Below are 15,071 nucleotides of genomic sequence, written 5' to 3' on the forward strand. Positions count from 1 at the left end.
CTTACGTTCTCGTGTAATATTCATTAATGCCTATAGCGCATTCTGATTTGAAGCTCCATACAAGGTCGTCAGTCAGTATGCGTGTGAACGACTTTTAAACTTGAGTTGCTTTATTCGCAGGAGTTGCGTTGTTGCTCCTGGAGGAGTTGCGCGAGAAACTTAGTTTTAGAAACTTCCATGTCGATGTTAGTTCCTTCTCATGCAGTGTCGTTGCTCTAACGAACTAACTATCGTATTAACTTAAATAAATTCTTATGCCAGTTCCGGTAACGTGCACTTGGATGCGTTTTTTTTTTGGAAATATGAGCAGATGAAACTCGTTTAAGAAAAGCATTGAGGATAAATGAAACTCCGCAGCAGCAGATGGTCCTTTGTGTATATGCTTGGTTACTGTAGCAGCAGCCGGAGCCTCATGCTTGAGGCCGGAGCTGAGTTGCTCTGGCGCATTGCTGGTTGCAAAACTAGAATTCGCAGCCATGATTTCTGACTCAGCGTGTCACCTGGTCAAGAATGAATGTGATGAGACAGTGGTGCATGTCATATGAGATTGTGGGCCTATACGTATGGTGTAAGATTTGCAGTAGGAACTCGAGCCATGCCTAACATTCATTAGCGAGGTTTCAATAGCGCCTTGATTTTAGCTTCAGACGGTTAATTGTTTAGTCATTAGCGAAATGCCTTGTACTTAAAGGGAAGTAGCTGGTAAATTTTTGTGAAGAATGGAATCATATTATCATAATTGTGTTTCAATGCTGAGATGAAGGTCTCTTGACGTGATCTCTATGTAAGAAAATGTAGCCTGGCCTCCTCGTGGATAATGTAGCGAAATTTATTTAACACAATAGGGAATATTCAGTTCTCGTCAATTATCGTTTGACATCCATCTTGGGATCTTGAATATGAACTTTGTTGGTACATACTGGAAGTTCTTATTTCAATGACTGTACTGAGAATAAGAACTCACCAGGCCAGTTATGTGACTCGAATCTTCTCATTAGCCGACGTAAAATGTGAATACTGCTGTGTAGTGCTACACTGGTATGATATTCACTTCAAGCCTACTAATTATCTTAGGTCTTTTATGAATGGTTTTTGCCATTTTACATGCCTCACCAAGTATTGAATGTTTTGCCGCTATTTGCAAGAAAGGAATTTATTATATTTATTCATAAAATCGAACTTCGTAAATTGATTTAAACAATCATTATTTCGAAATTTGATCTGAATAATGGTGTATTAATGTGTCGTTTGATCTGAATAATGGTGTATTAATGTGCTAATGAAGCAGTAATTTGTATGTGTTTGTATGCTGATGATCCGTGTGCGTGTGTGCACGAGTGAGGTGGTGTATCGTTCCATAGCTTCGCTGGTGCAACGGTGCCAAGTCTCCGCCTCTCCTATGATGTGGCTAGGCCGGCTGGTGTGCGCGCTTGTGCCAAATGTTCTGCTGCTCCGCACTCTAGTGTGCCGTTGGTTGCGTGGTTCCTGCTATTGTTGATGTTTTTGACGTCGTAGTGGTGATGTAGCCGCTGGTGTAGAGGGTTGCAGCGCCAGCAGCCGTTCGTTCCCTGTTCCTAGATCCGGTCTTAGTGTATCGGAGAACTGCTGCTGATGCTGCTTTGTACCACCACTTCATGCTGATATTTGGTCAGGCCGCCTACTTAATTATTGTCTATTTGTTGTGACATACTTTTCATTGCGATGATTGTTTATAATACGGCTTGGACGTGACGTTTACACCGACATGTTTCTAATGGAGAGCTCCGTTATTTACTTATTGCCATGGGTTAAAAGATGTTGAGATAAGTTATGGCTTGAAACATTTTCCTACGCCCCACTTCAGACGCATTCTTGGGTGTGTTCAGTTTTTGAAATCTCTCGTGTTGATTTTCTAAATTTGCGCTTCAAGTTATTAGCAAAAACGATCGTTTCCGTAATGTTGGGCCGAGGGAATACTTTCCATCTGCTACACTCCATAGACCGAGTGTATGTATCACCAGTGTATCATTACTGTTGTTCAGCCTTGGCGCTCGTCAATTCTTGACGTCGAATGATCGTATTTCCTGCGCAGTTTCAGTATTCAATGATCGTACTCTTCACACATGTTTGCCTTCTATCTCGTCTCAACTTCTGTAAATTTTTTTATAAATTGTGGCTGGCATTGAATCGCTAGTACCCGTGTAACAAATATCTTGAATTGTGAACATTGCTCCAGATGAAGCTTTACTGCGACTGCTCCTCTCGCCTCACTAGATGTGCTGTGAAACAAAGACGTTTCTGTCGTAGGCGTCCTACCTAAGCTTTATTCCCTAAGGACATGAGCGTAGATGAGTACATTTCAGTGTCAAGGTTGACATTCATGAAGTGAGCGGAGGGGCGAGCGCGGCGGTGCACAAGGCAAGGGTGTGCGCCGCAAACATTAGTAACCATGGTAGTCCGGAGCCCTCAACCGTGAATCGTTTATTGATTGATGTTTTAGTGCTGATGTCCCCCTCCTGTCTCACGTTGCTGCACTTCCCTTCCTCTTCTCTATTGTTCACACTCCTCATCGAGCTTGCCGGGAATGAACCCTTGCCATGACGCCTTTTCTGCGCTTGATTTGCTGCTCAATAATTGTTATGTTGGTCGTCGCTACATCATAAGCTGCATTACAAAACTAATAAGTCGAAGATACAATAAGCGCTAACTAATAATGACTTGTGCTCCATGTTCGTGACTGATAAATTCATTTGAGATAGTAGACCAATAACCCGATAATTGTGCTCCAAGTTCAGGACTGATTAATTCAGCTAAGTTAGTGACAACACCACATGATTATGGATGGACAGCGTCGTCACTGTATAGTGTATACGAAGTAATGTACAGTGACGTTCACAACGTACGGAGTAATGTACAATGTATGCTTATCCCATATTCAGATCCTGCCTTAATCATGAAATGATCTAGCAGTGTGATTTTTTTTGCCTCTAACGCACGATCTGTTGTGAATGACTTAGTCGCGTAACGAGCTCATTTTTACCCTAATAGTTCACTAATAGGGCACGTAAGATACGAGCAGTAAAGAGGCTTTCCTTGATCAATTCTGATTTAAATTATCTGCTTCTGCCCACGTTTGATTTGAACCGTTGCGTCTTTGTATTCTTTGCTATAGCATTCGTTTATTTTAGGTAGAGCCCTTCACCAGAAGAAATTTGTTTGAAAGAATGTCATTTTCATTTCAAACTTGTTTGGAGTTAAATTCATTTTCTTCCGCCCTCTAAAGATTTGTACAAAAGCAGGGTCGACGAGTCTCAAAGTGACGACGTGTTTCGCCCATCACGGATCATCTTCTGGAAGTTCATTTAAATTATAATTTATTGCGTTTTAGTTCAATGTAGTCTACCCTGCAACCATCCTGGAAGCTCCTCCTCCACTCATCATGCTCGGTGATGAGCGAAACTCGTTGCCTGATTTTGTTGACCTGTCATTTGGATTAATTTCAAGCATCGTTTACCCTGTTATTGTACCTATTATTCGACAGCTCGAGAAACTAAACTCTAAAGAATTTCTGATCAGATATGACATTATTTTTCTTCAAAATTCAGCTATTTTTTTACACTAAGCCATAAGAAGCATTTCGACGTTGGATGCGTGGTACAGATTCTCAAGGTGTGCACTCGTGGTGTAGCTATGAGTGACGCTACTTCAATGCAGATGTAATTATTGTAATCAATATTATTCGAACAAAAGTGCGTCTGGAAGAGTAGGAGCAACCTGTCATTTCGAGGTACTTGCCATCTTATGATCTAAGAGATTGTATTGTATCGTTGGGATAACACATACACCGTATCTTCCCGATCCAAATGGGCATAATCATGTCTGTTATTTATCTGTGATTCGTCATTTATTTACTTGCCAGTTACTTTAATTTGTGGTCCTTTATTTACTTTATTACATGTTCACACATTAATTTATTGTTATCTTCTTGCAGGTATGGCCCGGTGCAGAGTGTGAAGCACCTCAATGGGCCGTCTGATAGTAGCGACGCAAGCAACAATAATGCCAGCAACAATAACAACGGTGGTGGCAACTGCTACACCGTCGCCTTCGTTGACATTTGTTCTGCTGCCAAAGCCCACAAAGCTGACCACCGTATAGACGATCGCATCTTGAAAACAACGTATTATGAACCGTCAGTGGCATCGCTGTCAGGCGGCCACTACTCCTCTGGAGGTGCAGCTCAGTCGTCGGGTGGTAGCTCTGTTGGCTCTGGTGTAAGCCACTATCCCTCTGGTCCCTCACAGGCACAAGGCCTATCTCAGACTCCACTCGGATCAAGGAGCCCTAGATTTGCCACTGGGTGAGTATATTACTTGGCCTCGCGTATATTATTTTCTGATGATAATTATATTGCTGGTGATTCTTATTGATGGGCATTTTATTGTCACGATTTCATGTTACTAGTTATAGCAGGGACGTGGCCTTTGAGTCTGCTGGTATCTTACGAGTGTCACTCAATTTCATTATGTGTGCTCTTAACTGCGAAACATCTTTGTGTATTTACCTCATTTTTACCTGTAAGATGTTATCAATGTTGTCGGTGGAACCCGTAATGCAGTTTATTCTTGATACAGTGAGCGGTATCTTACGTGTTTATCACAGTGCCAAAACAAAGTGTCATAGTGCTGCAAGTGGAAAATATTTGTGCTTCTGAAGTAATCTTTACCTAAAAGTGAAATATAAAAGGAAGTGCTTTGAACTCCGGAGTGTTAAATATTAACATCAGTGATTTTATGTGCGGTGCTCAATAAGGCTACAGTGAAGTTAGTGTATAATAAATGAGTGTATCTTGAGCCTTCGCAGTTGTTAACATGATATATGTGATGTTTCGTAATATATTTCGTAATTAACGATGGAAGAATTGTGTTTACTTAGCTGTGCTTCACTGTGGCAATCAGAATATCGCTTTCAATTGTTTGAATACAATGTACATGTGATCATTTTTCTTATTCTTCTGTCTTGTACTAAAACTTTTTTATTTTACGTTGAGATTGAGTTCTCAACTTTTGTTCTCTTTACACCGATTGTATTTAGTTATAAGACGATATTTTTTATAAGATTTTACTTAGATTTTTTATTTAATGCCTTCATGTATTTTTACAGGATTGTTCTTTAATCTTTTCCCCGCTCCTAAGGCGCGCTTTTGAACTTGCATATTGCTTACGTAAAGCTAGTCTATTACTATTAGAGTGACAATAGCCATTGATTGTCCCTGCTTGTTTGTGGTTCTGTGTGTTTCAATATGCTTTGAGGTACGAATGTAGTATGAAGATATCTGAACGCTCACCAATATTAGCTATTATTATTTATTAATATTATTAACTATTTCTTTTGGTGTACATTCTGCTAACTTGATCCACGCTGTAGATAATTTTGTTTCCAATTTCATTTGTCGGTGGCGTGTTTGTTGCACACATCTAGAATTTAGGTGAAACTAATATTAGCTAATGGAATTATTATGGAAATGATCATTTGGGTCACTTGTAAAAAGTAATCCATGAGGCATCTGGCGTTGCAATTACGTTGATTAAAAGTCGTTGAAATATCGTTGATTAAACGTCGTTGGAATATCGTTGATTAAACGTCGTTGAAATAACGTTGATTAAACGTCGTTGGAATACCGTTGATTAAACGTCGTTGGAATAACTTTGATTAAACGTCGTTGGAATATCGTTAATCAAAGGTTGTTCCAACGAAATCGACTCTTAACATTCATTTAACTAAATCAACATGTAATCAATGTCGTTGCAACGTCATTTGTATGGAGGGAATTATTCGTCCCCGCGGCTAAGTTTTCCTTGCTTGCTGATATCGGCTGTGAAAGTCCTTATCCTTGTTCAGTATAACAAAATTCGTTGCTCGTGCCTCAAACTAACGTGCATTCTCCTTATAGATGGCGCTCTTGTGAGTTGAAAAGTGTTAATTAGTCAGTAAATTGATACTATGCTTATGAGAGGTTTGAAAAGAATAAAGACTTGAAACCGCGAGATTGAGCCAAGTTGTGTACGCTAAATTTATCGTATTTTGAACCACTATTAGGTAAAGTATTGTGATATTTCTAGAAAGTTCCGAACTGTTTGTTTCGATTTTGAAAAGCTGTATTTTTGCACGAATATATTTGCATTGGTACCGATTGTTGTTAGCATTTTTTTTTTATTTTAAGTTTTTTTCTTTCACGTTTTAAAACACGCCTTGCAAGAGCGCCATTCTCTTGAATTTCCCGTTAACGCAAGACCCCAATAATTCGGAAAATCGAGCAGTCCTGCCAATGCATTTCTTATTAAAAATCCGTTTCGTAGAAACTTCACTTGCATTGATGTTTAATGCACTTTGATTGCTATTAGCCATTAGCTCAAACACCGTGCAAACAATCTACAATATATTTTAGCATATTTCCTATCGCGATGCTAGAAACTCAATAGCAGTCCTTATAGTGCAGCCGAGTAGGTCGTTTGTTCGTGTCACGGGAGGTCCTTGTATTTAATGGTTGTTACATAGCCAGAAAAGTGTAGTTTCATGTCGATCTCATTATCCACACTGCCTGAATATCCGTAAACATTTTTGATTCTAATTTAGTTAGCATTATAAAAATATCGTTTGAAAACCTTTTACGCTTCGCAACCATTTCGAGCTAATAGTTGTTTGTCACATGTGGTATCACTGAAAGTCTTGCGTCGCTGTGATGCCAGTGACATGCATGCAATCACGTGGGTGTTGTTCTACACTCTACAGTGTAGTAAGAGAGAGGGAGATGGGGCGAGAAACCTGGCATATGGAGAAAGCTTCTTGTCTCAGGAAGTGCCGTTCGCTTATATATATATCTAGTCTTCGCCTCTGTGCCTGCTGCCTCAGTTGTTACTATGGCGTTCTGCTTGCCTGCTGCTGCCTTTGCCACAATACTATTGTTGTATCATCGTCACGACCATCATTATATATATGACTTGATAAGGATGGGAATTACGTTGACGCTTGTTAGGGTTTCAATAAATAATTGCAGCGGGGTCTGAGATGTGTCAAGCTGTAGTCTAATATTATCGTATGTTGCTCAACCTTTTGCATTTACTCGAGCCATGAAGCTTAATGCCCCCTGAAAGGAACGTATGTTACTTCTTGTAATTCATTTCAAGAGGATCAAGTCTGGATGACAGACAGAATTATTGACTATCAACAGTGATCTATGCTTGTTAAATGTTACTTATCCATGCCAGGGTCACGATCGTAACGTGATACTGGTTACTGATGATATATTGAACTGTACACTTCTGCTCGGATAATTCAAGTTTTATTTGCTATTGTTTGTAAAAGTATAGAATTCATTCTTTTCGAGCTGAAAATACCGCCCTATGTTCTCGTCTAAGCAAGTTATTTTAGTTTCTTGGTACTCCGTTTATAGCGATTGTGCGTGTTTTTTTCCGGAAAATATCATTATTCGCTAGAAATATTTTTCTTTATTGTAAAAAGTGTTTGGATAGGAGAACAAATTTACAGGCTATCAAAAATGTGGTTGTTTGACCGTGGCCCAGGTGACGGTGGGTGTGGACACCTGACACGACAGCTGGTAGCTGTGGCGACAGTATCGCGCTTTATTGTTTGCCTCCGAACAATGATATCGCTGTCCATTATTGAGGTCAATTGTCTGTGTTGCCGCAATTAACCACGTAAGGGTTTCTTGAAAGCAACACATATGCTGGTAAACTCGTGACCTCAGGCCACTGAGCTCTAGGCGTCTTCCATGGCGCGTTGCCTAGTACGTTTGCAACACTTGCTTCGCGGTGATACTTAAGTTGAAGCTGTTGAGGAAGTAATTTCTGATTCGCTCATCATGATTATTGGCTTCTCTTAGGTGAATTATCGGTTGACAATTATCAAGAAGGTCCATTTAGTGTGTTGCTTACAAATTCATGGTGAATTGCTATAGTGATAAAATGTCTCGTACGATGAGGTGTGTAGTCAAGGTTTTTTTTTTTGCATCACTCAAATTCCACTCCTAAGATTTATCATTGCTCGCGATTGAAGTGATGTGGTTTCCGTTTAATAGTTCCTATTTCTGATTCGCTCATCATAATTATTGGCTTTTCTGTTTTGTATTGGATCGTGTCGCGTATGGTATTAGTCTATATTGACATTTATTTTATCAGTGCTTAATTCGACCGTGTAGAAGATGAGGAACGAAGGAAAGATTGCTTTTTGAAAAAGCAGTACCGGTTAGTGGGCTCAATGGATGCCAGACGCGTAAGTTTACAAACTCGTTATTTTTACACTTTTGTATGATCAAGTTCTGCTTGCGCCAGAAAATAACTAGCTCAGCATCCAGCAATGCGCCAGGGCAACTCGGTTCCAACCTCAAACAGAATCGTTTATCACCGGACAAGTGATGAACATTTGTTTTGCAGAATCGTGGCCGTAAGCTGGCTACTGCATTGTTATGTAGGTGGTTGGTTACGCACCAGGGGCCATACTTTTAAAACTCGCTAAGTGAACGTAAGCACTTACGCTCTATTTTCTTGTCTATGATTGGTGGATTTTGCTAGAAAGGCCGTCAATGATTGGCTGATGAACTTACGAACTCTTAACTTTTTTTGAAAGTATGGGCCCAGGTGTCAGTCGAGTCATCCATATTATGTAGAGATATCGACGGGTGTTATTCGTTCGGCAAGAAATAATGATTATTGACTGCTTCAGTGATGTTGAGTGAGCAAGCAGTGACCCACATAGACAAGACGCGGCTTGTAGCGGTCACCCAGCAACCGGTCCTTTTTAGTGAGGTGTTCTAATGCTCGCTTGTCATCTCAAGACCTGCTCGCGCTTTTCTGCTCCTCACTTCGGTGCAGTTGTGTTGCTATGCGCGCTATCTTCAGAAGTACTGCCTGAATAATTTGTCTTCACTATTATTATATTATATCTTCACTATTATATATTATATTAACAATGTGTCTTCACATATTCATTACCGCTTTAGAAGCATACAGTTCGCTTTCCAGGTGAAGATTCCAAATTAAATAATGATCTATGAACTATATAAAAAATTAGCGTGTGAGGTGTGCATTAATTATTGGCTTTATATAGTCAAATGGGGTAAGACAGGATCGCAGCCTTCATGGGGTAAGAAAGGACCAGCCCATGGTGTGCATTCTAATTGCACTAAATTTAATTTGACAAAAGAATATGTTAGAGCAATAATTGCCTGTCATTTTAGTGTTTGTTTCAACCCTCTTTTGCAAATATTGAATTTCTGGCTAATTTTTAAAGAAAAACTATGTAAAGAAGGGTCACAAAATAGTTAACCCTGTTTGGGAAATAAGCTCTGTCTAATGAAAAATTTTTTTTTGGCCAGGTTTGTGGATGTAGGCAGGTAATCTTAAGTAATAAGCAACTTTTGAGACATAGTACTTGGCATTCTTACCTGCTACCATCACTGCCTGACATGTATTCTAAAATGGGGTAAAAACGGACCGGACATGGGGTATGACGGGACCACTAAATGATCCTGTTTTACCCCACAAACGGTCCTATCTTACACCACATATGGTCCAGTCTTACCCCACAAATGGTCCTCTATTACCCTACAGTATATCAAAAATAGTTTTTGAATGAATATATTATTATGCAGTAACTGGAGTACTTTGGTCAAAATTTTTATCTTTTGCTCACTCTCACCAAATTTCTTTGAAAATTTCAATCTCGAATAAGGCATTATTGCTAAAATACTGGAGTTTCTTGCAAGTTTCTTGGACCTCTTATTTTTGCTAGCAAAAGTAAAGTATAAAATGATAATTAACTATGCCAGCTATATAATATCATCCATAATATTTTGCTCAAAAGACTAAATGGATCATATGGCTGCATTTAATGTCAACAAAGTTTTCTCGTGACAAAACCTCCAATGTGACTGATATCAGAGTTGACTTCCCACAACACAAAACAGTAACAAGTGGTTGTTTAATCAAATAATGTTTTGCTAGATGGATAATATTGAATACTATCAGAATTGTACTTTTATTAGAAACCTTGTAACATAAGAATTGCCAGTTGGTCCTGTCTTACCCCAGCCTGGTCCCAGCCTGGTACCCCAATGGGGTAAGATGGGACCAGCTCACTTTTTTTAATCTGTACAGAAAACTATGTTAGATGCAAAACTTCTGAGTTGTAGCTTAGAAGCCCATTGCATAAATGCACCTCGTGATATGTTTAGGGTTTTTTAGTTATTCTTGGTGTAGATGCTACATGCTTGTTAGTGATTTCGGTCCTGTCTTACCCCATCTGACTATATATATGAGATGTGCCTTAAAGTACGTTTATGCGTACATAGTACATGACCTGGACATAAAACCATACCAGTGCACATATAAGTACATGCAACTGTTGCAACATATGACCTGTGATAAAGTGCGTGCACCACATGAGAAGTGCATTAAGTGCATGCTACATATGACACGCATAAAAAATATAACTCAGTATACTCACTGCAGTGAGTGACAGAGAGCGCATTTTATCGTCGACGAAAACTTGAGGTCACGGACGGACGGACAGACGGACATGGCGAGCACAATAGTGCATTTTTCCATAAATGAGAAAATGCGCTAAAAAGCATGCACCATATTGCCTCTGCATAAAAGTGCGTGCACCGCATGACGTGTGCATGGATCTGCGTGCACTATATGACATGAGCATTTGAGCGTACAAATGGGTATTCATAAATACAATAAAATGTATTATTGTTTTTTATGCTTGAAACGCAATTTTTTTTATCAATATATGAAACATTCACGTATGAGGCTTGAACGTGAATGCAGGCGCAGAATCAAAGAATTTAATGAAAATTGCTAATTATTTTATTTGGACTCACTAGCATTTATTGAAGGCTTAGAAAAAGCGCGTGATTATTAATGAGTATGATCAGAATATTAAAAAAATTTTAAATTGTAGGTTTATGTTGCTTGGTCCGTTTTTTTCGGTACTCGATTTTATTAGTTGGAATTTGGCTTTCTTTATTTATTGTGCTTGTATTTTTTAAATTTTTACCGGTTATGTACCAGTTCTCCAGCACGATTTCAGTGCATATATAATTAATTCATTTGGATTTTTCTTTGCTTTTAAATTCTTTGCAAAAAATTGCAATTTAAGCAGAAAAAATGGTATCAACAAGAGAAACGTACAAAAATGCTTATATGTAAGCGTTACATTACGGGCCTAAATAATAGTACGTGATTTACTGGGGCATCGTTCAATATTACTGGCGCATATATATTATTTATTATTATTTCGTTTAATATTACTGGCGAATAAATATTAGTATTTCAAATAATAATATTTGAATAAATGAATTTTAATTATACGTTAATTAAATACGTTAGATGCTGTTGAAAAATATCAAGAAATCATAAAGTGGAAACACCTGCCTTGTAAACTTTATCAAATAACCTGCCTTATGGCGCCAACGTTTAAAATTACTGGCATTTTAATATTTATGAATGGGTCTTCGTGAATTATGGCGTAAACTGATAAATATGCTTAAGATTTATATTTATATGCTTGAGATTTTTTTTAATTTTATGCGATTACCTGGCAAATGTCAGCAAGCGGAATAACCAAATACTTAAAATGGCCTAAAAATCAAGTTATATAATAAAATACCCTATAAAACCAAAGCCATATAATGCTTAAGATTCTGGAGTTCATGAATCATTTTATGCGAATTGTGGCGCAAACACATAGTAGTAATGGGAGTGTGAAGTTTATGAATGAATTTACTTGAATTCAGGCGTTAACGTAAACCAATAATAAACACGGTGAAGTGCTTGCATGAACTATGAAGTCATTCTGTGTGCCAATAGATATTGTGAAGCCTATGAATGAACTTGCGTAATTTCTTGAGTCAATGTATGCTAATAATGACATTGTGAACTTTATGAATGAATTTGTCTGAATTAGGACGTAACCGTGTGCTAATAAAGACACGGTGAAGTTTTTTGAATGTACTAGCCTCAATTCTGGTGTCAACGTATACTGATAATGTAATTATGAAGTTGATGAATGAAAGAAGCGAAATTTTGGCGTAAATGTTTACTAATAATAGGTGTCGCAAAGTTTGTTAATGAATTTACGCGAATTATTACGTCAACGTATAAATACCATGAATGATTTGTGAAGTTGATGTAGGAACGCGCGTGATATATCGTCAACGAATGCCAATAATTGCATTAAAAATTTATATTTAACGCTGATTATTCCATGACGTGTGAAAATAGAGGCTTTTTAATCGTGTGAATTAACACGAGTGATAAATTTCGTGTGAATTAACGTGGGTGATAAATTTTTGGCGTTACACATGTAAATACATTGTGAACCTCATCAGTGAACTTACGTGATTTATAGTGTCGACGTTTAATGATAATGACATGGCAATTTCAATAAGACTTGGAGTACAGTTATGAGGTCGACGATGAGAATATGCGCCTGGAAAAGCCTTTGTGTATTCTTAAAAGCTTTCACATCCTTTTCAACCTCTTGAGTAAATCTTATTCGCATACTGTACTCTTTTTGAAATAAAATAAAAATATTATTTTCTTAATTTCGAATAATTTTGCTGGCTAGTTGAAAATGACATACTTTCCAAGTCTGAATTTTTTATGCATGTGCCGTAGTCATACGTTTATGTTTTGTTGAAAATTTCAACGTTATATGTTGACATTTCCCTTAGTTATTTCGGAAAGACTGAGATTTTTTTTAGAGGACAGCACTATTTCCAAACTAGCCAATAAATACGGAATCACTATCATATAAATATACAACAGCATTGTAGTGATTGTGCACAAAGAAACGCCCGACAGGTGTAGTCTAGCCAAATTATTGAATATAAAGTTTGCGTTTATGAAGGAATACTTGCTCTATTTGCTGGACGCATATAAAATTACATAATAAATATTTAGTGAGCGGCTCTGAATGATGTATATTTATATACCCCGCCAGTCACTATTCGCTCCATGCATAGGATGCTTTCGCAATACAATGTATGATCACATTAATGCTAGTACAGATTTTTTAACCAAACTGAACCGCAAAAGAAAAAAAAAAAGGTTTTTAGCGCATTTTCTCATTTATGGAAAAAATGCCCTATTGTGCTCGTCATGTCCGTCCCTCTGTCTGTTCGTCTGCCCGTCCGTCCGTGACCTCAAGTTTTCGTCGACGAGAAAATGCGCTCTCTGTCACTCACAGCAGTGAGTACTGAGTTATATTTTTTAGGGTAAATAATTCCATCCGTACCTATCTTTTAAGCATCTATGCTTCGTTATTTCTTCATGAAATGCGACGATCCTAAATGCGATTAGTGATGAAAAAAGGTTTACGATTTCAAAATCCAGGACAAGACAAGACGTTCCATAGAAAATAGGAGTTCTAAAATTTCTCGACCTATATTTTTTATACGAGTATCTTATTAACGAGACATATCAGTTATTCCTATTTTGAATTAACGAATTTTTTCAGACATAACTGAAAATTTTTGCTTATCTATACATTGCAAGTATTTTACTATGTATAATGAGAGCTCTAATGCCCATCTTGTAAATAAGAGCAAATTTGTTCAGGCCAGAAATAGCCCGCCCACACTCCACTGAGCGGCTGACTCAAATAGTGCGTTTACACGAGGCCGGTTGAAGCAGCCGCTATGATTTGTCATTACTAACACTACTATTCATCGGACTATTGGCTGCGTCAGGAGCTAGTGCCTAGTAGCAAGTGGCATCCACTAAAATCAAACGTATCTTAATTTTAGTGGCCGTTGAGCGGTTAGTAGCTGGTCACGTGACCAATTGACGGCCGCCTGAGTGGCTGGGAATAAAGAGAACTAAGATTTCTATTTAGTAATGGACTAACGGTTTGCTTGAATTTAACTCCGTCTGAAGTCAATATAAACCCGACGAAAGCTTATTAATATTTTTTTTATTCGTTTTTATTTCATATAATAATTAACCATAGACGGTTATACAATTTTTTACAAGATGAATATTGAATTTTTACTTCGTCAATTCTAATCATTGTCAACTAGTATAGAACCGATTTTTAAGTATTGCTGTAATCCAGTAATGATTGGTTTGTAATCTTGAGAAATTAATCGTGATATTCCATTGCCTGCTATATAGAAGAATTGTAATCTGCTGCCTCTCTAGTCTGTCTGCTGCCTCTATTGACACACTGGCGGCCACAGTTGATAATATCCATGGATGGCTTCGTGTATAGGTTATCTGACCGATCACTAGTTGTGGCCGCCAATACTCGCTTCGTGAATTTGCGGCCACAATCCATAAATAGCATCGTGTACAAGCACATGTAAACATTGCTTCACTGACTTGCCCAGGAGCTATTACGGAATTTGATCTTGTATATACGGTCCGTGTTAGGCGCTATTACTTGTGTACCGAATGTATATATATTCGATACACTACACGTTAAAACACGTTAAAAAATGCTGAACCCTTTCGCTGGTAAATGACCTAATATGGTCGCTTCATATCTCCCAAAAGACCCATTTTGGCCCCCGTTTTGTTTCAGGCTACGTTATGATGCCTCAGCCAATAATCAATCAGCTGACCATTTTTCCGTCCATAGCATCTCTCCTATCGTGCCCAATAATTAAAGTATGAGCATTTAAATGAAAGTCTTCCTCTCGGACTAAGAAATTTACGCTTTCCGCATTTTTCAAAAAACGGAACTAAAAATATCTTTTCAATTGGTTAGTTAATATAAGGAAATGAAATCGAATTAAATTGAAGTTAGGAAGTTACTCTTTATATTCGAATGGGTAAATTTTTAATTTAGCTAAATTTGTATCTGAGTAATGACCGTAGTTAATAGATTCTTCAACTGAGAAAATAACTACTTCAATATGTGAAATTTGGCAAAATACACACGCGTAAATATATCTTATAATTGTTCATACTTTGTTGTACCAGTTTCTGACACTTGAATTTCGAAATATTTTTACGCTTGCCCGCGAAGGGGTTAACGGCTAAATTATTCTGCCAGCCATACAT

General features: G+C 38.0%; 1 protein-coding gene across 1 annotated transcript in view; it reads left to right on the top strand.

Annotated features, from left to right (window-relative positions):
- Positions 1-15,071, top strand: part of LOC108665388 (protein split ends) — a 51,825-nt gene that overhangs the window by 12,507 nt on the left and 24,247 nt on the right. The window contains exon 2 of the mRNA XM_018152139.2: positions 3,971-4,339. Coding sequence (XP_018007628.1) covers positions 3,971-4,339 — 369 coding nt within the window. The remainder of the gene's footprint in view (positions 1-3,970; positions 4,340-15,071) is intronic.

This window comes from Hyalella azteca, unplaced genomic scaffold (assembly GCF_000764305.2).
Source record: "Hyalella azteca isolate HAZT.00-mixed unplaced genomic scaffold, Hazt_2.0.2 contig6071, whole genome shotgun sequence".
In the NCBI taxonomy this organism is placed as follows: Eukaryota; Metazoa; Arthropoda; class Malacostraca; order Amphipoda; family Hyalellidae; genus Hyalella; species Hyalella azteca.